The 25,518-nt window shown below is 43.8% G+C and overlaps 1 protein-coding gene and 1 pseudogene across 2 annotated transcripts; both read left to right on the forward strand.

Annotated features, from left to right (window-relative positions):
* The first annotated feature begins 4 nt into the window (after positions 1-4).
* Positions 5-4,813, forward strand: LOC101116492 (large ribosomal subunit protein eL15-like; annotated as a pseudogene).
* Positions 4,814-9,153: 4,340 nt separating this feature from the next.
* ANKRD40 (ankyrin repeat domain 40) lies at positions 9,154-25,354 on the forward strand. Of its 2 annotated transcripts, none has more exons than XM_004012760.6 (5): positions 9,154-9,552; positions 15,440-15,588; positions 16,299-16,784; positions 22,182-22,363; positions 22,965-25,354. In XM_004012760.6, the coding sequence occupies exons 1-5, from the start codon at positions 9,419-9,421 to the stop codon at positions 23,109-23,111; spliced, it is 1,098 nt and encodes a 365-aa protein (XP_004012809.2). In that variant the 5' UTR covers positions 9,154-9,418; the 3' UTR covers positions 23,112-25,354. The 2 variants fall into 2 exon arrangements, with proteins under 2 accessions (XP_004012809.2, XP_012041273.2); XM_012185883.4 differs by having other exon boundaries at positions 15,505-15,588.
* Positions 25,355-25,518: the final 164 nt, after the last annotated feature.

The following is a 25,518-nucleotide window of genomic DNA, read 5'->3' on the forward strand; positions in this document are numbered from 1 at the left end:
CAGCATGCAGTTCGCGCGCGTGCGCCGGCGGGGACACGCCCAGACCTGGGAGTTGAGAGCGGGCCGCTTCCGCCGGCCCGGGGGCGGAGCGTGCCGAGACCGGGACTCCGCCTCTGCACGTCGGCGCCGCCCTATGCCGCGCCAAGGCTACTCACGGTGGCCGAGTCCGCTGCTGTCCTCCGTGGACCCGCGTTGCCCACTCTTTCACAGAAGTAGGAGCCTACGCCTCGAAGCTTCAACACCACTCTGAAATGGAGAAAAGGGTAGCGGGTAGCGTATCACTTATCTCACGCGGTGCTCTCTGTGCCGTCTTCTAGTGGAGGAAACGGAAGATAGCACTCTTGCCGTATTCCGACTCCGTTCTTCTAGCCGCTGAGCTTGTCGCCTCTTCTACCTGGGGTAGTCCTCCCACTCCGACTCCCCAGATTAACAATGCAGGAAGAGATAAGGCAGTTTCTACAAGGTCGCGAGGAGTGTAGGGAGGAGTATGCCTTCCAGACCGGAATCTTCTTTTTAATTACTGATTCATTTACTGAACAAATATCAGTATTTACCATGTACCAGGTAAACTCCTGAAGCTAAGCTCCGAACCTTTCAGACACGGTGTTTGCTCTCACAGACCTTGAGGATTTGAGAGTGAGACAGTCACTATATAAATAAATAAATAAATAAATAAACATAAATTTTAGTATTACGTACTCTAGCACCATTTAGAGTATGGATTCTAAAGACAGATCGTCTAGGTTGGTAATCCCAGCTCTGCCACTCTACCTTCCTTTCTCGATCTGTGAAATTAGGATTTACAGTAATACCTCCCTACATACATAAGATGTTACTGTGAAAATAACACGTGAGACGTGGAACAGGCCCAACACATTTTAAGTTTAATCATTAGCTAAACAACAACAAAAATTATGATCAGAAAATAGGGTTGTATCAAAGAGTAACAGAGAGGACTGTCTGTGGAAATAAGACCTAAAAGATGATGGCTCTCCAGACAAGCAAAGTGGACAGAAAATAATCCAAGGCAGAGAGAGTAGTATATTACAAGGCCATTTCACTACGTGAAGCAATGTTCATCATTATTTTAAGTAAACCCGAACCTGGCAGGATTCTCACTAAGTGTCCTGAAGATGCCAAACATTTGAGAGATGCTGCTTTAAAGGGGTAGAGAAGGAACCAGCATAGGATGCTGTGAAAGGAAAGCCAAAGACGTAAGGGGAAAGTCTGAAGAGTACAGTCAGGGAAGAAGGTGGAAGTGACCGGCATCGTAGAAGTCTGCCAAAGGCCTGGCATGCGAAGACTAAACAGAACTCCTTGGATCTGTAGCTGGAAGTCAGACTGAAGTGGATCAAAGAATGAAGGGACAATGAGGGGGAAAAATGGCAGATGGACAACTCATTTTAAGAAGGGACACAGCAAGACAGGGTGAGATGTGAAAGGAGGTATGAGTTAAGGAAGGCTTTTTTAATATGGGAAGTTAGAATATGTTTAGTGTTAGAGACTAATACTTTGGTCACCTGATGCAAAGAACTGAGTCATTGGAAAAGACCCTGATGGTGGTAAAGATTGAAGGCAGGAGGAGAAGGGGACGACAAAGGAGATGAGATGGATGGCATCACCGACTCAATGGACGTGAGTTTGAGGAAGCTCCAGGAATTTGTGATGGACAGAGAAACCTGGCGTGCTGCAGTCCATGGGGTCCCAGAGAGTCGGACAAGACTGAGCAACTGAACTAAACTGAGTGTTGGAGAAGGTAGAAGATAAGAGAATAGCTAAAGTTCCAAATTCTTAAGAAGGAAAGGTGATAGAAGAAGGGAAGCCCTGTAGGCTCCAGGGCATATTGGCCTTTCCTAGGAAAAAGGGACCTTTTCTCCACTAAACCTACAGAAGAAAAAAGAAATCTGTTTGTAGATGTACCAGTGGGATGAGGGAGTTTTCAGCTGATGGCTGCTGTTTTCTCAGTGAAGCATTTTGGTAGGTTCACCACTGCCAAGACCACCAAAAAGGGGGAAAAAAGCATACGTCTTGAACTACAAACAGGACTTATGAAACCTGAGTGCAGAGTCATAGACTCTGCTCACTGGAACTTTTTTTTTTTTTGGCTGCATCACGCAGCTTTCAGGATCTCAAGTTCCTGATGAAGGGTTTAATCTGGGCTCCACTGTGGCACCCAAAGTGTTAACCTAACCACTGAACTTCTAATTCCCTCATTCATTGCGCAGACTTCAATGGCGCATGTGCACGTACCAGAAACTGCATTAGTGGGCAAGAATATAGATAGATGTGTAAGACCTGGTTGCCAGAGAGCTCCTGATCCATGGAAGACAGAAATGTAGCGATAATTTCAAATGAAATCAAAGGAAAACACTGTCCTTTGGATCTCAGAGGCAAGAGCTCCCACCCTGTCCCATCCTAGGCAAGTCTTACAGTGTAGCTTTGTTTTCTGTAGACTCCAAGGGCAGCCACAGCCACGGTTCAGTGTGTATTACCACTGCTGACAACAGATTCACTCGTTTGCCTTTTTCACTAGTTCAAGCAGTACCAGCATCAACTACTGGGCATCATGGATTCAGAGAAAAGCTTTGTGTTTGTTTTTTTGCCATACCCTGTGGCATGTGGGATCTTAGTTACTCAACCAGGGATACAACCCAGGTCCCCTGAAATGGAAGCTCAGAGTCCTAACCACTGAGCCACCAGGGAATTCCCAAAAGTAGTCTTATGAACAAATCACAATGCCCAGTTTATACATAACTTTTATAGATTATATGAGTTGGTTATTTTCTGATGATGAGATGAAAACAACCTTATCGGTCTGTGGTGTGCAGACCCCTTTCCATGTATGTTGCTAATGCAAAGTGTAATAGACTGAATTGTGTGCCCTACCACAAACACATGCAAATTCATATGTTCAAATTTTCAGAGTCCACAAAAGGACCTCACGATGGGATTGCATTTGGAAACAGCCTTTTGGTTCAGTTCAGTTGCTCAGTCGTGTCCGACTCTTTGCGACCCCATGAATTGCAGCATGCCAGGCCTCCCTGTCTATCACCAACTTCCGGAGTTCACTCAGACTCAGGTCCATCAAGTCAGTGATGCCATCCAGCCATCTCATCCTCGGTCGTCCCCTTCTCCTCCTGCCCCCAATCCCTTCCAGCATCAGAGTCTTTTCCAATGAGTCAATTCTTTGCATGAGGTGGCCGAAGTACTGGAGTTTCAGCTTCAGCATCATTCCCTCCAAAGAAATCCCAGGGCTGATCTCCTTCAGAATGGACTGGTTGGATCTCCTTGCAGTCCAAGGGACTCTCAAGAGTCTTCTCCAACACCACAGTTCAAAAGCATCAATTCTTCAGCGCTCAGCCTTCTTCATAGTCCAACTCTCACATCCATACATGACCACAGAGCCTTTAGAGAGGTAATAAAGTTCAAATAGGCCCCAATACAATCTGAATGGTACCCTTATAAGAGGAAATTTGGAAACACCAGGTAGACACACACAAAGAGGAAAGGTCATGTGAGGGCATAGTGAGAAGGTAGCCATCTGTAAACCGAGGAGAGGGGCTTCAGGAGAAATCAAGCTTGCTGACACTTTGATCCTGGACTTTTAGCCTCCAGAACTGAGAGAGGATAAATTTCTGTTAAGCACCCAAATCTCTGATGCTTTGTTTTGACAGCTCTGGGGAACAAATATAGATACAAAGCCACAGTTTCTAATGCTTCCTAGCCTTCTGTGTGGTCCCATGAGGCCATCCTCCATTTGCTTTGCTGCCTCAATCTTTTTAAATGTAAACTTGGTTATGTCTCTTCCCTGCCCAAAATCCTTCAATGGGTCCCCATCTAAAATTGAAACACCAAGGTCATCCATGATCTTACCTGCTTCTCCAACTTTTTGCTACCATTCCCTCACACCCTGAACACCCCTGCTTCCTCCCACATCACATTACACGGCTCTAGACACGGAATGCTCTCTCCTCACCCCAGAAACACCTACCCGTCTTTCTCAGGTCACATGCCAAGCATCACCAGCTCTGTAAAGCCAACCTGGAGCCTCGTTCGCTGCCTGTCGCACACAACAGCTGGTCATCTTGTCTGTGCTGCTGTTTTACCTTGTACATTTTGGCGTTGGTCGCATGATATTGCAATTATCAGTCTTTTTCTTTTAAATGAAAGTTTCTCCCTTTCCGTCTGGTGGCAGCCATCAGTTTATCTCAAAGGGAAGCCAAAATAGGCACTTACAAATATATCCAGGAGCAGTGGAGGAAGAAGCAGTCCCATGCAATGCACTTTCTCCCCATGGTGGGCTGCAGGCAGTACTGCCTGCTCTCTGCACCCCGCAGGACCCTCCACCCTACCCGGCCTCATAAAGTGTGCAGGCTGGGACACAGGACCAAGCAAGGTTATGTCACGTATCAGATTCCTATGAGCTGTGTTGGCCACACATGCCTCAGGGTGCCAGTTACACCAAGCCTGATTATCATGGCTAAAGTTTGCTTGAAGCCTTCATTCTATTGTGGAGGAGTGAGCTGGATGCCACTGTGGGGCTCTGAGAGTCCTGGATTCTTACTGGGTTGGTGAAGATTCTACAGACAGATTCTTTGAGGTTATCCTCATTCCATAAAGCTACCAGAAGAAATCCTAACACCCAGTGGATCACCAAACCAGTCCAAAAGCACAGGGACTTACGAGGGCTGACATCCACAAGTTTAAAGAACCATGCCTTGGAAAGAGTGACAAGTTTCATAGTACCACTGGTGGTTCTCGTTATGCAGCTTGGAGATGGCACATTACACTCCAACTCCACTGTTTCTGTTAACATAGGTAATGTTTGAAATTCTTAACATGATAAACCAGGGCATTCATGTTTAAAAAGTGTTTTTTAATTTGTCTGTGAAAACTGTGTCTATGGACTTCCCTGGTGGTCCAGTGGCTAAGAATCCGCCTGCCAGTGCAGGGGACTCGGGTTTGATCCCTGCTCCAAGAAGATTCCACATGCTGTGGGATAATTAAGCCCGTGTGTCACAACTAGAGAGTAGCCCCCACTCACCACAACTAGAGAAAGTCCTCAGGCAGCAACGAAGACCCAGCACAGTCAAAGATAAATGACTAGATAAATAAAATTTTAAAAAACTAGGTGTCTACAAATTATTTCATGAATGCATTGTCAAATTATGAAAGTTAAAGTACAATAATGTTTGGAGAATGATGCGTGCTCAGTGGCTTCAGTCACGTCTGACCCTTTGTGACCCCACGGACTGCAGCCCGCCAGGCTCCTCTGTTCATGGGATTCTCCAAGCAAAAATACTGGAGTGGGTTGCCATGCCCTCCTCCAGGGGATCTTCCCGACCCAGGGATCGAACCCAGGTCTCCTGTATTGCAGGTGGATTCTTCACCGCTGAGCCACCAAGGAAGCTATAAGTGATGGTATATCTTGTTTCTAATAAGAGAAAGGCTTTTGTCTTTGCTTTATCTTTTTAGGAAGTTTACATGTCAGTGTCTAAACTGCTGTTTGGTACAACAGGTGTAAAATACATTCCATGGAAGAGGAGTGCAGAAAATAGCCATGCAGATTTACTGATGCACGTGATGAGCCCTACAGCTTTCTTGGGTGATGCAGTGCCCATTATCGTATGGGTGCCATCCCTGCCACTTGTCTCTCCGTGGTCACCAGCAATCCCCTTGTGGTTAAATCTCTCCACACTTTCCAGTCCTTTCTTTCTTGCCCTTTCCGCAGCATTTAACCCTGTGGATCACTCTCTCTTTGCCAAACCCTCTCACTCCTTTGCTTTTCATCTACTATTCCGGTTGCTCCTCGTCAGTCTCATTTGAGGATTTCTCCTTTTCTGTCCATCAATAAAATATTGGGTTGTTCTTTGGGTGTCTTTGGCTGCCTTCTCTTGACACCCAACATGCTTTCTTGGGACCATCAGTTCTGTCCCCATGATTTTAGTTAGCTCCTTTACTGATGACTACCAAGTCCAAATCACCAGCCCAGAACTCCTTCTGAAATATGATACCTATATTCATGACTGTTTACCGGGCTTATTGTTGTTACTAGGCATCTCTACTCAAATGAAAATCAGGAAAGAAAGCACAGGCAGGCTCTAGAATTGAACTTCTTGACTTTACAGCCTCACTCTGTCACTAAACTGTACAGTTCTGGGCAAGACTTACCTCTCTATGCTTCAGATAATAATGATGCTCCTAACTTAAAAGGTTGCTGTGAGAACTATTAATAACTGAGACAATTCATGTACAGCATTTACCATAGTGTCTGAAGTGAAGTCGCTCAGTCGTGTCCAACTCTTTGCAACCCCGTGGACTGTAACCTACTAGACTTCTCTGTCCATGGGATTCTCCAGGCAAGAATACTGGAGTGGATTGCCATTTCCTTCTCCAGGAGATCTTCCTGACCCAGGGATCGAACCCCAGGTCTCCCGCATTGGAGGCAGACACTTTAATTTCTGAGCCACCAGGGAAGCCCATAGTGTCTGGCAGTAGGTAAATGTTGATATCAGCAATAATTAAGTGTTTTCAGAAAGCTCAATTCAACTGATTCAAAAATGAATTCATCAACATACCCCAAACTTTCTCTTCATTCTTTGATCCAAATCTCAGTAAATGACACTACTATCTGCCCAGCCAGAAACTTGGGTGTATCTTTGTCTCCTGACCACCACTTATCCTCCTATGCTATCGGATGCTATCTTCCTTGACTCAACCTTGTTGTAATATACCACAGAGTGTTTTCAACATCCAAACTTTACACATAGTCATTCAATTCATTGAACAATCCTGCAAAGTAGGTGCTATTATTATCATCCCTATTTGGAGATGTAGAACTTGAGGCAAGGTTAAGAAACTGATCCAAGATGATATGAGAGGCAAAACTGGTACACAAACCAAAGCATTCTAGTTATAATCTCCATACTGACAACCACTACGCTATATGCCGTAGGACTTCTGGTATATATAATGTTTATCACATCCTATTATTTGTCTTGTCTCCTTGGCTAGACTGCATGTTTTTTTAAATAAGGGACTCTGATTTCTTTGCAGCAAGATCTTCAGTGCCTAGAATAGTGCCTCGCAAATAATGCATGTCTGATACACCCAGGGAGTTAATTCCCTAGAGACAAGACAAAGTGTAGATACATGGAAATGAATAACTATCAGGTTGCATTCAGTTATGGCCAGGGTAAAGGTTTTGTTTGCAGAGAAAGTTTTGTTTTTTTAATGTGAGAATAACAAGCAGAATACTGGAGTTAGAGATAAGTCGAGGTTGTTTAGGGTTTTCCAGGTGGTGCTAGCGGTAAAAGAACCTACCTACCAATGCAGGAGATGGAAGAGACCTGGGTTCTATCCCTGGGTCGGCAATATCCCCTAGAGGAGGGCATGGCAACCCACCCCAGTACTCTTGTCTGGAGAATCCCATGGACAGAGGACCCTGGTGGGCTACAGTGGGTAGGGTCACAAAGAGTCAGACACAACTGAAGTGACTTGGCATGCAGGCACCCAGAGGTTTTTAAGAAAATATTTATGTTCGTTGATTCGATAGTTATTGTAGGGCACATGGGTAATTTAACAAATAAATCCTTACAAAGAGAACTCACAGATTTTGATGTGCACTCGCTACCAAGCTTTTTGAACTGCTATTAAAAAAAAAAAAAAAAAAGAGGCCACTATCTACTCCCCTGTCACTTGAATTGTACTGAAGGGCCCAATTCCAGTACTACTCTGCACATCAGTTTCAGGTGGAGTACCATGCGGAGAGTTAAAAGTTTGTATTGGGGGACAAATGAAAGTGTCACCTCAAGCAGAGTTCCAGTTCACTATAAGGTCAGTGTAAGCATGCAGTCAGTTTATATTCAAACCATCTGGTGTGCACTGTGTACTGTGTGAATGTCTGTAACACAATAAACAGATACGAGTTTTTCATAAAACAGTAGCAAGAAGAAAGGGCATCCCCGGTGGCTCAGTGGTAAAGAATCCTGACTGCCAATGCAGGAAATGCATCCCCTGGAGTAGGAAAGGCAACCCACTCCAGTATTCTTGCCTGGAAAATTCCATGGACAGGGAGTCTGGCCGGCTACAGTTCATGGGGTTGCTGAGTGACTGAGCACGCAGGCACAGCAAGAAAAGTGCTTGCTGCGCAAACCCTGGGCTGCCCCAAGAGAGGGAAATGAAAACTCCATGCCTAAATTTGTCATTTCCTATTTTATCTCTTGTGTTCAGGCCTTCCTCCTCCCCACCCCAGGGTTACTCCTTAATCCTTCCAACCCCATCTGCAAGCTTCCATCCTGTGCCACATTGGAAGATCTTGCCCAGGAACCTGGGCTCAGCAAAACAATACTCTTCTTTTTCTCCTGCTGTGTAGTAAAGCAGCGCCAGCCCAGGCTCTGAGCCTCATTAGATTGATTAGCCAGAGAGTCAGGAAGAATGCTGTTTATACTTGGACCACTTCTCTCCCTAGCTCCTGATATTAAAGACTGGGATAACTTGAAAGCCTCTTTGGTGTTCTTTTCTATTTTCCTTACATGGCCTTCACGAAGAGTAATTAATTATGATTTAAAAGCAGTAACCAAAAAAAATAAAATAAAAGCAGTAATGAATCACAGTTTATAGACTCTGAGCACAGTATAAATATTTTTCCTGAAAGCCGAATTAGAAGAAATCTCTAAAATGTGAGTAAGACAACAGCAATTGAAATAAATAATCGAACTGAATGGTCCCAAGCAGTGTCAAAAGAAAGAATCGTGTATTCTATTTCTGCAATAATGGGCATATAATAGTGGGATCGTTTTCGGCCCATTTCCCCACCCTGCTAGGCAAGAGTTGATTCAGATAAGGAAAAAGAGCCACACAAACTGGGGAAAAAACAAAACCAATTATTACTATTATTTTTGTCTGTTTTCTTAAATCAATTATTTTTGATGCGTGGTAAACAGCCTGCTCCAGAGGATTAGGCCTTCCTGGCTCTCAAATACGCATTCTTCCCTTCCCTCGTTTCTGTCCTCCTCTCCAGAAACTGCCGGGTGGGGAGGTCTAAAAATAGTTGGTGAATCACGGCAGATAATATTGTGCAGCAGTTACATAAACAGCCCGCCCTCGCGCGCGCGGAGGGTAGGAACGGAAAATATCTGGGTCAGGGTTGTCACTCTGAATAGGTTCCCCCAGAGCCGGCCTGTGGGAGGCGCGGCCGGGAGGAGGTTTAGGCCCGCGGGCCGGGAGCAGCAGGGGAGCAGCGGGCGTGCCAAGAAGGGGGAACGGAGGCCCCTGGCTCGGCACGGGCTGCAGCGCGAGCGGGGCAGCTGTACCCCGCGCGGCCTCTCCATGGCGGGGAGTGGTCCGCGGCGGCGGCGGCGCTGACCGGCCGGGGCTGGGCGGGCGTGCCCTAGCGGGGGCCTGGGGCCAAAGAAAGATGAGCGCTCTCCTCGAGCAGAAGGAGCAGCAGGAGAGGCTGCGGGAGGCCGCGGCCTTGGGGGACATTCGGGAGGTGCGGAAACTGGTGGAGAGCGGGGTGGATGTGAACTCCCAAAATGAGGTCAACGGCTGGTAAGTGGGGAGCGGGGGAGGCCTAGGGTCAGAGCATCCAGCCCGGGACGCGACCTCGGCCTAGCGCAGTCCCGGAAGCCCGCTAAGGCGTGGCCCGGCACCCAGAGCCAACGAGGTTGTGCGCTCTGGAGGCTAGCACTGGCCCCCCTGCCTCGGAGAGTCTGCGGCGAGTCATGCCCAAATCCCGGCCCACGTGGTCCTGCGCCGGCAGCGCCCACCCGAACGCTGGCGCCCCGTGCCCCGCCGACCCCACCCCCACCCCCACCCCCATAACGTGTGCCAAAAGGTGCTGATTACTCTCACGCTCATTCGGAGCTCACCCAAGTTCGAGTTCGGAATTACTCTGAAGAACACATCTGTGCAGAGCAAAAAGCATAAACAGTTGAGCAAACGTGGATCTTGTAAACTAGCACGATTTCTTTTCCCAAGACTAGGGAAAATAAATCACTTGCATTGCTATTCTGCTTTTCTGTTGCCTTACTGCAGCAGTGATTTGCTGCTACCTACAGCTGCCTGTGGCAGGAAGACTCATTCATTAATCCTACATAATGTTTTGCTTTGTTTTCTTAAGACAGTTTGAAATATGAGACTTTATCCAAGACTTCAGATGCCTGCCAGTGATTGAGTCCTTCCCAACTAAATAAGGAGTCACATTTTAAGAAGTGCCGGTGGTCAATTTTTTTGTATTAAGTTACTGAATGTGGTGTTATTCCGCTCTCTTCACATTTAAATTTTTTTATTTGATCCAAGTAATGCTAATCAGGCTATTTGCTAGCTGAGAATTAAAGTGAGTTTGCAAATGTTTTATTTTTTAAAGTGGAATCATACAGTTTAAAACTAAAGGGAACATTGGAGATAGGTTCAATCCCAGAGATTAACCTGCCCTAGGTCACACAACTATTAATAGCCAGGACCAGAATCAGTTTCCTTACTTCCTCACAAGTTTATCTGCCAACTTACCCCAAAGAAAACAGCCTGGGTAACTGTTCAGAAAGCCAGGAAACAGTAGAAACTGCATTTTTGTTTTATTTTGTTTAAGTGTTTACAAACTAGCTTGCTTTTCTGTGTGTGTGATTTCTAGCATTTCTGTGTGGTTCACAAGCTGTGAATCACTGTTTTGGCACTGGGAGGCAGTGTTGTGTAGAACAAGCCTGGACTTGAGTGCTGGCTCTTCTCCATTCCTGCTTAGCAATATGACCTTGCCAGAGTCACTTCATTTTCTAGTTATTTCAGAAGAGTTGTGAGCATTTAAGGAAATGCAGCATAATATAAATAGGTAACATTTCCTGAGCTTGCTCTGTAGTGCAAACAAGGTTCCAAATGTATTATTTATGTGTATCATCTCATTCACAGCGGCTCAGGGACAGAGCTATTATCCTCTTGTTTTACAGATAGGAAAACTGAATAAGTAGTTTCCCTAAGAATTTACAGTAACTAATGGAGCTGGGAATGAAACCCAGCATCTGCCTCCAAACCATGCTTTCTTTTTTTTTTTTTTAATTGAAGAAGAATTGCTTTACAATATTGTGTTGGTTTCTGCCATACATCAACATGAATCAGCTGTAGATATACATATGTCCCCTCCCTCTTGACCCTCCTTCCCACCTCACACAATTTTCTTTTTTTCTGACCACACCTCGGGGCATGTGGGATCTTAGTTTCTGACCAGGAATTGAACCCGTGCCCTCTGCAGTGGTCATGAGGAGTCTTAGAAACCATACTTTCTTAACCACATAGTAAGTGCTCAGAAAAATATAAGAGTGTTGAACTATGAAGAGGCTCTCATAGACTTAATTGGGGGAAGATATCTAATAGGACTTCTACATGTCCAGGGTTGAGTTCTTGGTCTCCCTCATATCCCTAACTGTCCCCAGCCTGCTTGAGTCCGCATCTGAGCATCTGAGCTGCACTGGCTGGCCAGAATCTTTGGTGCACTCCTTACCTTCTGTCTTTCTCTCACAACCCACATCCAGTCAAGCTGCTAATCCTGCCAGCTTCACTAGCAGTGATGTAGTTAGAATCTGACCACTTCTCACTAGCTCTGCCACTACACGTCTTGTGCAAAGCCACCATCTGTCACCTGGATTAATGCAGTAGCCTCCTCATTAGTCCTATCCTATGTCTTTTCTCAGCACAGCAGCCAGAGGAATCCTGACTTAAAACACAGATCATTTAATTCTGCTTAAAACCCTTTAATGGCTCCAATCTCAAATGGAGGAAAAGCCCACAGGGTCCTACAGTTCAAATCCTTGTCCCTCAGCCCACACTCTATTTCTAAGCCTCATCTCTCGATTAACCCCCTTGCTCTCTTCGTTCCTTCCCCTGGCTTTCTTGCTTTTGCTGAAAACACCATGCACAGGACTTCTCTAGTGGTGCAGTGGTTGAAAATCTGCCTGCCAGTGCAGGGGACAATCCCTGGTCTGGGAGGATCCCACATGCTGTTGGGGCAGCTAAGCCTGTGCACCGCAACTACTGAGCCCGAGCTCTAAAGCCCGTGAGCCACGACTACTGAGCCCGCGTGCCCCAACCACCGAAGCCAGAGCATTCTAGAGTGAGTGCCCTGCAACAAGAAAAGCCACCAAAATGAGAAGCCCACATACCACAACTCGAGAGTGGCCCCTGCTCGCTGCCACTAGAGAAAGCCCTTGTGAAGCAACCAAGACCCAGCGCAGCCAAAAATAAACAAAACATCAGGCACAATGTTCATTCAAGGCCCTTGTGTTTTCTCTTCCCTTCATTTAAATGCTTTTTCTCCCTCACCTCCTTCAGGTCTTAGCTTCGATGTCCCCTGAATGAGTCTTTCCTGGGTCCTTAACTTAAAGTTGTGCCATGCCCCTCCACTATCTCTGGCATTCCCTAATCCCTTTCCTTACTTTACTGTCCTTATAACGCAATTGCTGTGTACACCATACTGTTTGTTTTACTTATTTGCTGACTGCCTCAGTTTCCTCATCCGAAAAGTAGGAGAATTTTCTTTTTGCCTGTTTGTTTTTAAATTAGTTTATTTTTGGCTTTGTTGAGTCTTCTGTTGCTGCACATGGGCTTTCTCTAGTTGCAGCAAGCAGGGGCTACTCTCGGTTGCCATGCAAGGCCTTCTCATTACCATGGCTTCTCTTGTTTCAGAGCAGGGGCTCTAGAGCATGCTGGCTTCAGTATTTGCGGCACTCAAGCTCAGTAGTTGGAGCTTTCAGGCTCTAGAGCACACACTCAGAGGTTGCCGCGCCCCAGCTTAGATGCCCTGTAAAATGTGGAATCTTCCTGGACCAGGGATCGAGCCATGTTCCCTGCATTGGCAGGTGGATTCCCAACCACTAGATCACTGGCGAGTGTTGATGATAGTACTTAACTTGGGTTGTTTAGAGGACTAAATGAATTAATACACGTAAAGCTTTTAGAACAATGTCCAGTATGTAAAGTACTGTATCTGTGTTAACTTTTTTTTCCTTATTTATTTTTGGCTGCACGGGGTTTTTGTTGCTTTATTTTTTGTTGGGATGTGAGGGCTTCTCATTGCAGTGGCTTCTCTTGCTGCAGAGACCAGGCTTAAGGGTGCATGGGTTTCAGTAGTTGTGGCTTTTAGGCTGTAGAGCATGGGCTCAGTAGTTGTGGCTCACAGACTTAGTTGCTCCAAGGCATGTGGAATCCTCCCAGACCAGGGACCAAACCCTAGTACCCCACATTGGCAGGAGGATTCTTATTCACTGCACCACCAGAGAAGTTCTCGTTTGTTTGTTTGTTTGTTTTTTTCTTTTTTCTAATTAAGCAGTGTGCCGGGTAATCAGATATAAAGGTTACCCTCAGAAAACATAGTCAGTAACACAGAAAAGCAGAATGGTTACTGCTTTTAATTTTTAGTTGCTCAGTAACCACAATTTTTGCACAATTGAAATTTATGCTTCTGGTCTGAAGTGCTTACCAGCACTGATAGGATGTCCGTATTTCAGATTTCTGGTCTGAAATATCAGTACTTCCCAGCATTGATAGGATATTCTGACTGCAGATTTAAAGCTTAAAGAGTTGAAGTTCAGAGATCGAGCTCCCACATCAGTTGTAATTCAGGTGTCATGCATACCCCTTGGCTTTAAGAAACAAGTACAATGGCTCATGAAGAAGTTGAAAATACTGCCTGGCTATAGTGCCTGTGAATTATGGCTGTCTGGAGCCACCCAGATCTGGACTATAAATGATCACTCAGGGTACAGGGCTGTGGGGGATGTGCTGTGTTGACTTAGCCCCACTTTACGTGGTGATACTTTAGCAGTTGGTTTGTCCAAAAATGTCTCAGATCCACTGGCAGAATATTCCTTCCTTCACTCTCAGGTTTGTTGTGAACAAGTGATTTACTACTTGCAAGTGAGCACTTTATTTCCAAAACAGAACATATTTTTCTCATCATGTTCTATTCATTTTTGAATGCTTATCATTATAATTATTCATTTTTCAAGTGTTCAAGACAGCCCTATACAAACACACTCTCAGTACAGTTTGCCCAGAATCAAGAATATACAGGATCCTTCTACTCTAAGCAGTGTGCACCTTGTCCTTGGTTCACTTATTCAGCAAATATCAATTAAGTACCTGTATATTCAAGCAGATACTTCTTATCTTCATGGTGCTTATATTTTAGAAGTCCATATCAAGACTCTTTGATTTTCTCCAAACTGGAATTCTTTTTATGATGAAGTACATTTTAAAGGCACCTGGATAATCTGGTTCTTTTTTTTTTGATAATCTGATTCTAATGAATAATAGTTTCAAATATCACTCTGAAACATCAGTGGAGTTTGCTCCTAGCCAGCCAGACAAACTGGCTTTCTGTAAGTCATAAATCTTGAGGTACCCAGGGCAAATCTGCTTTTTCCTGGAGCCAAATGTACTCTCTAGAGAGTTACACTTCTCAAGTGGGTGACCTAATCCCCACTATTGAACATATGTTCTATCCTTTGCCATATTTATATTCATCTAAAAGCTCTGAAGATACTTATCTCAGTTCAATTAGAGAGTTGGTGAATGAAGACATTTCAAAACAGAGGGAGAAAAAGTATTTTCCTTCCATGGGGATGAATTTAGTAGCTCTGTTAAGATGGAATTTCGCTAATCCTATTTCTGTGCAGTGTTAAAATAATAGCTCTTTTAGAGGGTGCATAATTCCTTCCTAAGTATACAATAGTAAGCAATTCGTTTTACTTAAATGAATCAATACTTCAGAAGATGTATATTGTTCAGATGCTTTAGGAACTAAAAGTATGTGTGTGGTGCCTTATATTTAAGCAAATGAGAATATGTTTGTAGCCTTCTGGAGAGAACTAGAGAATTGAACTTTTAAAAATGGAAATCCTTTTGTGTATGTGTGAAGGAAAGAAAAGTAAGAAGCAAAAGAGTAACTGAGATTCAGACAGGAATCTGCTGTAGTAATAATTTTAGTGGCAGAGCAAGCTGCAGATGAGAGATGGTTAGTAGCCTGACAAGATTTCATCTTCAAGTGACATTTGATGCACATGAAGCAAGTTTTGGTACTCTCTGAAAAGGAATATGGCCGTGTAAAAGTATATTTTAAAGAGACCGGGAAAATATAATGAGGAACACTGAGCAGTATCTTTAGAGTTATCTAGCCAGCCAGGCAGCCAGCCTTCTGGAAGCCGTTGTAATAAAGCCCCTGGGATAAATTAGCTCTTTCCAAGGATCAGAAATGAAATTTTAAAATAAATTTTAAGCATATTAAATATTTTGATCATCTGCTTTCTGAAAAGTTAAAATTACCAGTCTGATTTTCTAGTTCTAGCTGAACTCTAACAGGCTTGCATATATTTATTTACTGATGTGTAGAGCTTGAAATCCCAGATCACCCCTCCACTTTTTCAGTCTCTGTTTTTTCTTTTGGGGGTAGGACCTGTTTGCATTGGGCGTGTAAGCGCAATCATGGTCAGGTGGTCTCTTACTTACTAAAATCAGGAGCTGACAAAGAGATCCTTACCACAAAGGGAGAAATGCCTGTCCAGTTAACATCAAGAAGAGAAATTAGGAAGATTATGGGAGGTAAGTCTTTTTGAGGTTGATTTTGTCAAACTGAGACTTATGGTATTCTTTAAAAAGAGTTTTTTTTTTAAATTGGAGGATAATTGCTTTAAGATGTTTTATTGGTTTGTGCCAACAACAATGTGAATCAGTCATAATTATATATATATATGTATCTAACTATATATGTATATCCCCTGTATATATTCTTGATGCTAAATAGCCAATCTGTTTCTAGAAATAAGATAGTCTTACTGTGCCAAGATAATTATTCCATGCTGTTTCTGGAAAGGTAGACATTATAAAGTTTTGGGTTTTTTAATCTGTAAACTTTAAGGAGATAGAAATGGTAACAAAAAACCTGCAGTAAACACTGACCAAGATATTTGTTATATACCAAAGGACACCAGCTTTCACAGGAGACTTGCTAATTTCCTTTGTGTGAAATCTTTTTTTTTTTAAAAAGTTTGTTTGTTTTTTTGAGGTGGCTCACTTTTAAAGTCTTTATTGACTTTGTTACAGTATTGTCTCTGTTTTATGTTTTGGTTTTTTGGCTAAGAGGCATGTGGGATCTTAGCTCCCTGACCAGGGATCAAACCTGCACCCCTTGCGTTGGGAGGCAGTCTTAACCACTGGACCACGAGCATAAAGTCCCTTTATTTGCTCATTTTTAAAGGACTATGTAAGTGTTCTGTGTTTTCATCTTTTTTTTTTTTTTTCATCTTTTTAAGTGGAAGATGATGATGGTGACAGCGATGACCACCCCCAGCTGAAGAAGGAATCAGAACTGCCGTTTGTTCCCAACTATTTGGCCAACCCAGCCTTCCCTTTTATCTATACACCTGCATCAGAGGATTCAGCCCAGCTACAGAATGGGGGCCCCTCCACACCTCCTGCATCACCCCCTGCAGATGGCTCTCCTCCATTGCTGCCCCCTGGGGAACCTCCCCTGCTTGGGCCCTTTCCACGGGACCACACCTCTTTGGCACTGGTTCAGAACGGGGATGTGTCTGCCCCCTCTGCCATACTTAGAACACCAGAAAGCACAAAACCGGGTCCTGTTTGTCAGCCCCCAGTGAGTCAGACTCGATCCCTGTTCTCTACTGTCCCGTCCAAGCCACCAATGTCTCTGGAGCCTCAAAATGGGACCTACGCAGGACCAGCGCCAGCATTCCAGCCATTTTTCTTCACTGGAGCATTTCCATTTAATATGCAAGGTAACCTCTCATCAGCAAGTAGCCTCTGAAAAGGGCAAAGTTGTCTAGGGGTCTAGTTCTTTACTTCCTGTTTCTTTGAGGAGTGGGGATAGGACTTACCCCTTTTGAGTCTTGCTCAGTTGCTAAGTTGTGTTCTGCTCTTTGCAGCCCCATGAACTGCAGGGCTTCCATGTCCTTCACCATCTCTTGGAATTTGCTCAAAGTCATAACCAACTGAGTTTGGCGATACCGTCCAGCCATCTCATCCTCTGTCACCCCCTTCACCTGCCCTCAATCTTTCCCAGCATCAGGGTCTTTTCCAGTGAGTCAGCTTTTTCACAGCAGATGGCCAAAGTATTGGAGCTTCAGCTTCAGCATCGGTCCTTCCAGTGAATATTCAGGGCTGATTTCCTTTAGGGTTTACTGGATTGATCTCCTTGCTATCCAAGGGACTCTCAAGAATCTTCTCCAGCACAATTCCAAAGTATCAATTCTTTGGTGCTCAGCCTTCTTTAGGGTCCAACTCTCAGATCCACACATGACTACTGGAAAAGTGATGTCTGTGCTTTTTAATAAGCTGTCTAGGTTGGTCATAGCTTGTCTTCCAAGGAGCAAGCATCTTTTAATTTCATGGCTGAAGTCACTGTCTGCAGTGATTTTGAAGCCCAAGAAAATAAAATTTGCCAGTTTCCTTTCTTCCCCATCTATTCGCCATGAAGTGATGGGACTGGATGCCATGATCTTTGTTTCTTGAATGTTGAGTTTTATTTTTTTTCTTTTTTAAAAAAAGTATTTGGCTGTTCTGGGTCTTAGTTGTGGCATGCAGGGTCTTTAGTTTTGGCATGTGGGATCAAGTCTGACCAGGGATCAAATCCAGGCCCCCTGCACTGGGAGTTTGTAGTCCTAGCCAGTGGACCACCAGGGAAGTCCTGAATGTTAAGTTTTTGTTTTTTTTTAATATTGAGTTTTAAGCAAGCTTTTTAACTCTCCTCTTTCACCTTCATCAAGAGCCTCTTTAGTTCCTCTTCACTTTCTGCTATTAGCGTGGTATCATCTGCATATCTGAGGTTATTGATGTTTCTCCTGGCAATCTTGATTCCAGCTTGTGAGTCATCCAGCCCAGCATTTTGCATGATGCACTCTATGTATACATTAAATAAGCAGGGTGACAGTACAGAGCCTTGACGTACTCCTTTCCCAGTTTGGAACCAGTCCATTGTTCCATGACCAGTTCTGTTGCTTCATCCTGCCTACGGGTTTCTCAGGAGGAGAATTTCATCTCTTTCAGAATTTTCCGCAGTTTATTGTGATCCACGCAGTCAAAGGCTTTAGTGTAGTCAATGAAGCAGAAGTAGATGTTTTTCTGGAATTCTCTTGCTTTTCCTGTGATCCAGCGGATGTTAGCAATTTGATCTCTGGTTCCTCTGCCTTTTCTAAATGCAGCTTGTACATCTGGAAGTTCTCGGTTCACGCGCTGTTGAAGTCTATCTTGAAGGATTCTGAGTATTACCTTGCTAGCATGTGAAATAAGCACAATTGTACAGTAGTTTGAACATTCTTTGGCATTGCCATTCTTTGGGATTGGAATAAAAACTGACCTTTTCCAGTCCTGTGGCCACTGCTGAGTTTTCAGGATTTGAAATAGCTCAGCTGGAATTCCGTCACCTTCCCTAGCTTTGTTCATAGTAATGCTCCTAAGCCTCACTTGACTTCACATTCCAGGATGTCTGGCTCTAGGTGAGTGACCACACCATTGTGGTTATCCAGGTCATTAAGACCTTTTTTCTACAGTTCTTCTGTGTATTTTTGCCACCTCTTCTTAATCTCTTCTGCCTCTGTTAGGTCCTTACTGTTTCTGTCCTTTATTGTGCCCATCTTTGCGTGAAATGTTCCCTTGGTATCTCTGATTTTCTTAAGGAGATTTGTAATCTTTCCCATTCTATTGTTTTCTTCTATTCCTTTGCATTATTCACTTAAGAAGGCTTTCTTATCGCTCCTTGTTATTCTTTGGAACTCTGCATTCAGTTGGGTATGTCTTTCCCTTTCTCCTTTGCTTTTCACTCCCCTGTTTTAATCAGCTATTTGTAAGGCCTCCTCAGACAGCCACTTTGCCTTCTTGTGTTTCTTTTTCTTTGGGATGGTTTTGGTCACTGCCTCCTGTACAGTGTTACCAACCTCCACCCATAGTTCTTCAGGCACTCTATCAGATCTAATCCCTTGAATTTGTTTGTCACGTCCACTGTGTATAAGAGATTTGAGTTAGGTCACACCTGAATGCGGAGAAGGCAATGGCATCCCACTCCAGTACTCTTGCCTGGAAAATCCCATGACAGAGGAGCCTGGTAGGCTGCAGTCCATGGGGTCTCTAAGAATCAGACACGACATGAGCGACTTCACTTTCTCTTTTCACTTTCATGCATTGGAGAAGGAAATGGCAACCCACTCCAGTGTTCTTGCCTGGAGAATTCTGGGGATGGGGGAGCCTGGTGGGCTGCCATCTATGGGGTCGCATGGAATTGGATACGACTGAAGTAACTTAGCAGCAGCAGCAGCAGCAGGGCTGCAATTTTGAGTATAATTACAACCTTACAGAAAAGTTGCAAAACTGGTAAGAGGAACTCTCTTTAATGAGATTTACAAATTATTTTTTGCCCCTTTACCCAGAACTATTTACGCGTTTTTTTTCCTAAGATCAAGGATGTGTGCTCAGTTGAGTCTGACGCTTTGTGACCCTAGGAACTGAGCCCACCAGACTCCTCTGTCCCTGGGATTTTTCAGGCAAGAATACTGGAGTGGGTTGCCATTTCCTACTCCAGGGAATCTTCTCGACCCAGGGATCGAACCTGCGTCTCCTGCATCGGCAGGCAGATTCTTTACCAATGAGCCTCTTGGAAAGCCCCAAGAACAAAGATAGTCTCTTACATGATCACAGTACAGCAATCAGATTTAGAAAATATAACCTTGATGTAGTACTGCTCTTTAATCCACTGTTTTGTCTTTAAATTTCATGCAGTGTCTAGCAGTGTCTTTTGTAGCTGTTTTTACTCCCTCCACTCCTGCCTGCTGTGTTTGTATTGGGCTGCCATGTTAGAGTAGTCTCCTTTAATCTGGAGCATTTCCTCAACCTTTATCCTTCTTGCCTTCAGATTTTTGAAGAGTCCAGGCCAGTTCTGTTGTAGAGTATGTTTGCATTTTTTTCTCTGCTCTAATGAGCAGTGAAAGTGAAGTCGCTCAGTCATGTCCGACTCTTTGTGACCCTGTGGACTGTAGCCCACCAGGCTTCTCCGTCCATGGGATTCTCCAGGCAAGAACACTGGAGTGGGGTGCCATTTCCTTCTCCAGGGGATCTTCCTGACCCAGGGATTGAGCCTGGGTCTCCTGCACTGGAGGCAGAGGCTTTACCCTCTGCGCCACCAGGGAAGCCCTGATGAGCAGTTCAGTTCAGTCGCTCAGTCTTGCCGACTCTTTGCGACCCCATGAATCGCAGCACGCCAGGGAACGGCTTTCCCTTCTCCGCCATTTACAGCAGTAGAAAATGCATAGATTATTATTTATTGGATGATAATTCATTAGTATCCTTATTTTGATGTTCAAATTATGCCAGACTGATCCAGAGGGAGCCCCTTTGGAGCTTGTTGTGTCTCTTGGACATCGTCATTATTCTTAACTCATTTCCTTACTTTGTGGTGCAGCAAGATGTTCCGGGCGCCCTAGTGCAGCTTCCCTGCCCCAGCCTTGGAATCCGGCATTCCTCCAAGGAGCCCTGGTTTTTCTTGGTGCAGAATGGCATTCAGAAACCAGAATGTGAACACTAGATGTGCTCATTGCTACTAGTGTATCATTTCTTCTAAGCTCATTCAGAGGACAGTTAGAGAAGAAAGAAAACAGCAAGCAAACAATAAAGAACAATTAAATAATGAAAGATTCACCGGGAAGATTTATTTATAAACTAAACATTTATGTTTAGTAATATAACTTACTAGTAACATAACTAGTTATGTTAACATAATAACATAACTTCAGAGCATTCTGAGTTCTCATTTAATTGTTACAACAGACTTGTAAAAAGAGCATTATTTTGTACATTTTATTTTTATTTACTTTTTTGGCTCTGCCACATGACTTGCCGGATCTTAGTTCCCCAACCAAGGGTTGGCCCTAGGCCTTGGCAGTGAGAGCAACGAGTCCTAACTACTGGGCTGCCATAGAATTTCCATTAGTACATTTTAGAAATGGATGAAGTTAGACACAAAGAGACAGGTAATTCGTCCAGAGTCACACATCTAGTACAGGATAGATGAGGGATATACCCATTCATACCACAGTCATTCAAGGTCCAAAAGGTCACAAAAAAAGAGAGTTGAAAGCAGCTCCCACAATTTATGACAAAAGCAACAAACTCTCCCTTGATATTTTAGATGAAAAGTAGAAAATGAACATATACTTCCTGGATATCAAGCTTCACGCTAGCCTGAGAGGATTAGTGAAGTTAAAAGGCAAGCAAACAAACACACACATTTACTTTTTTCTGTATTGCTATATCTATTTATAATTTAAAGTATTAAGTTTATGTTAATACCTCCAGTTCTGGTCAGACGCCACAGGGTATGGTCCAGTCTTACCTTTCTTTTTCCATATAGGTAACTGCCTTCTTTCTGGTTTTGAGAACCTGTTGCTCTAGGTGCTGATAGCTGTGGCCCAGGGATGCCATATATAGAGCAACCAGAACTACCAAAAGCGCACATGTGCTTAGCTTCAGCCTGCTTTGCAGCCAGGCTCAGAATTTAGGGGCAGACCGTTTAGATCCCAGACCCAAGAATAATGGTCTTTGTTTACTCCCAAAGCCAAGATTCTTCCCTTATTAAAGTAAGGCATTTAAGTCATAGTTAGACTTCATTTTTATTAGTAGCTTATCCTGTACTGTGTTTATTGCAAGGATTTTCACATCTCATAAATATCTTTAGATCCACAATTGTTATATCTTTGTAGAGTAACTCTTGTACCATATCTTTCCCATGCCGCCTTTTCTCTTCTCTTCCCCATACCCTGCTTATGTATAGTTTGATACCCAAACCCATTCTCAAGCCTTTACCTGCTTAGCTCCAGTAGCAGAAGTAAATTATCCTTCTGTACAGTTGGGATGGTTGTCCACTATTTCCTTCTGCTGTATAAAGTAAAAGTTCGTTTACTTTATGAACCACAGTGTTAGATATAGGAGGACAATGCAGGCACCTGCGCCAGCAGAGCCAGAATTGAGCCTGAGCAAACTGCACTGATTGTGCTTGGTTTTCTTGTTGGGTGGCATAGGTCTTCAGCACAGGGCATGATTAACAGTAACCATCTCCTGGAAAAGATTTTAAATTGCATCAGCCAACTATGCCAGAATGATTCATTAATGCTTCTTCCCCTTTTCCCTAGAGCTGGTACTCAAGGTGAGGATTCAGAACCCATCTCTTAGAGAAAATGATTTCATTGAAATTGAACTGGACCGACAGGAGCTCACCTACCAAGAGCTGCTCAGAGTGAGTTGCTGTGAGCTGGGTGTTAATCCTGATCAAGTGGAGAAGATCAGAAAGTTACCCAATACTCTGGTAAGAAAGGTAAGAAAGGTCTGTTACGTGGTTGATTTTTCCACTTGGAAAATATGTACTTTCCTCTTGGGGTATGTGAGTCATAGTTAAAGAAATGAGAAAAGAATAGAAAAAAAGTAAAGGGTGGTCTTCCATTGAGCTTTCTTTCCTCTGTTGGGCCTATGGAGATACTAGCATTTATAAAAGTTGTAGGATACCAGAGAGAATGTTCTGAATTAGCATTCACATGTACCTATTTTTAGTTGTTTCTCTGCAGTGATCTGTAAGGATTACCTTAGTATACCATCAGATGTGCCTTGTGCTTTATAACATAAGAACCAGGCTTAATTACAGGGCACATCCATATAGGCACATGTGTGACCCTCCCAACATCCCTGGGTTCCCTGAATGTCAGGCTTCTGGCTTCTCAGGGCACCTGAGGAAAACACCCCTGCACTACGCCTCATGGTGTGCTCTTCTTGGAGCAACAGCTGCTACTGAGGGCTTCTACATTTTAACCCAGTTTGTGCTCCTGGGGATTTTCCTGCACTATCACTGGTTTCAACACAGAACACCAGAACCATCGAGACAAGTGGCTCCTCTTAATCTATTTAACCTATTTTTGTTTCAGGACAAAGATGTTGCTCGACTCCAAGATTTTCAAGAGCTGGAACTGGTTTTAATGATAAGTGAAAATAATTTTCTGTTCAGAAACGCTGCATCCTCACTGACTGAAAGGCCTTGCTACAATAGGAGAGCTTCAAAACTGACTTACTAATGCAGCAGGAGCTTTTACTACTGAGTATTGTGACAGTGTGCATCACCTCTGGGCCAAGGACAAGCCATTGATCTAAATGCCTTGGATGCCCAAGGAGGGCCCCGATGCCACTTCGTAGTATACACTAACATCATTCTGCCAAGGTAGGAAGCCCCTGACCCCCAAGCAGCGGTGCCACTCTTCCAAGCCTCTTGGTGCACAATAAACCTATTGCTTGAAGCTGTGAACAGCTGAGAAGTGGCCTGGAGAGGCAGAAGCCGACGGTTCTATACTAGTGTGTGTTCTGTGTATGTGAGAGGGTTGTCTAGGTGGAGGCTGAGAGAGAGCAGAGCCTGCTCCCCGCCTGTTGACAGCGCAGCTGAAGGGCCAGGATGTGCTTCCCTCGATGTTGCATGCTCACGACTCTCCTGAAATGTGAACTGACTAGAGAGGATAACGGGAAAGCGCAGGTGCTGGACACAGGAATTTTGGTGTGACTTGTGGCTGTGAGGTTTCACATAGCATATTTATAAATGTTACTCAGGTTAAAAGCATTTAAGAATACAGTTACCTAATGTAAATACGCTGTTAACCAAAAGAGCCTCCCCTCCCCCCACCTTTTCCATTGTACACACTCATGACTTCCGTCTCTAGCCATTGCTTGTAGTCATCTCTGCATTAACTCCCCATTGTGTCGCTAGAGGGCTCTCTGACGCTTTGTAAAAGAGCAACCGCTATTTTTCTTTTTTTAAACTGAAGCAATTCTGTCTTCGCGTTTCTGTTTAATTTCACTGAAAGAGACGAGCACAAACATTGCTGGTCCATGTTCTCCACTTTCATTTTCCACTAGAAATGAAAAGCAATTTTCCGGACAGAATCTGTTGCTATTTTAAAGGTTATTGTGGGAAACTGAACTAAAGGAGTTAGCATCTTTATTTTTGTATCAAAGATAAAGATTATTTTGAAATTATTAAGATTTTTACACAACTCTGAAAATCTGTTGCTTTTGTAAACAAGTTGTTTAATCTTAGGGATCCCCCCACAACCATCACTAACCTACTTAACAAAGTCAGTGTGAGTCTACCAGGCTGTGTTCTGGAAACAAACACCTGATTAAACTCTTGAGCATGGCGTAAGAATTTTTGTAAAAAATGCATTTAAGGGTTCTTTTCCTTCCCTTCACTGTCATTAATGTTAAAAAGAAAAGCCACTGTCTTGTTGAACTAAATAGCTTAACTTTAGAAATAAGAATGAGCACACTTAGACAAACAGGAGAGCAGGGTTTTGAAGCCAGCTGTTGAAGAGCATCCCTGCTGTCTTAAGAAGCTTTCTCCCCACAGTGCCTATAGTTTCCAAAGAAACTCAACTTCCTAACTGGGTTAATTTTATTGGAACACTACGATCGAGAGAGAGAAGGTGCAGAAGATGTCAGTGGAAGAGTGTTGTGCTAAGATAATGGCCTCCTGCTGCTGCCTAAACGCTGAGCTGAGGTTGAGGTGTTTTCAAGGCCAGCTTTGTGACGGGGAGTCACTGTTCAGTGACTTAATTGTAATACACTAATTACTGATGGTGAGTTACCCACTTTGTGCAGTGTTTGTCTAGCAGAGTAAAGGTTACTTATTACTCCCTTTCTCTGAAATACTTTAAAGAAGAAACTTCCTTTGTGTTTCAACCAGGCAGAAGCTAGAAATACTAACCTTTTTTTCCCCCTCTACCTTTGAAAAAAGTTACAATTTACTGATACAATTAAGGCTAGTTTTATCTTGGAACAAATAAATTCAGTATTAATTCATGTGTCTAAATCACTGGGGTTAGTACTCTTCTAGCCATCCAGATCAGTTAGAGATTCTCAGAAGCAGTGGAGGTCCCTGGCTGGGAGGTGGCCTACCGAGGAGTAGCTCCAGGGCATTTCCTGGGCTTAGAAAGGGAGGCTGAGGAAGTCACAAGTGAGAGACGGGCCCTGCACTGCATCTTTTTATAAAGTCCTCTGTGGTCAACTGACTCTGAGTATGGCAGTGGAGTTAGACTGCACAGTTGCTGGTAGGTGAGTTTAAAGTCTTAATCTATGCATTCAGAGAAATATTTTTATATGTTTTGTGTAATTTATAACAAGGATTTTTTTTTAGCTTTGTTAATTGTGAATTCGCCCCGCCTCCTCTACTGCATATTTAAAGCATGTGTTCACACTGTGTGTAAATATTCACTTTGTGCACTGCTGACTGTTCAAGCATAATAAGTATTATTAAAATTAAATATTAACTGACTAAGCCCCTACTCTTTAACTTTGTCCTCCTAAACAGCTCTGTACTTCTAATCATAGGGGGTTCAAATTGTTGAACAGTTTCAGGGATAAAACCCTCTGGCGGAAGAACAGAAGGAACTGGTCCCCACCTGAGCCTCCTCCATCCTACTGCCGTGGTGGCGCTTA

This window comes from Ovis aries, chromosome 11, assembly GCF_016772045.2.
Source record: "Ovis aries strain OAR_USU_Benz2616 breed Rambouillet chromosome 11, ARS-UI_Ramb_v3.0, whole genome shotgun sequence".
In the NCBI taxonomy this organism is placed as follows: domain Eukaryota; kingdom Metazoa; phylum Chordata; class Mammalia; order Artiodactyla; family Bovidae; genus Ovis; species Ovis aries.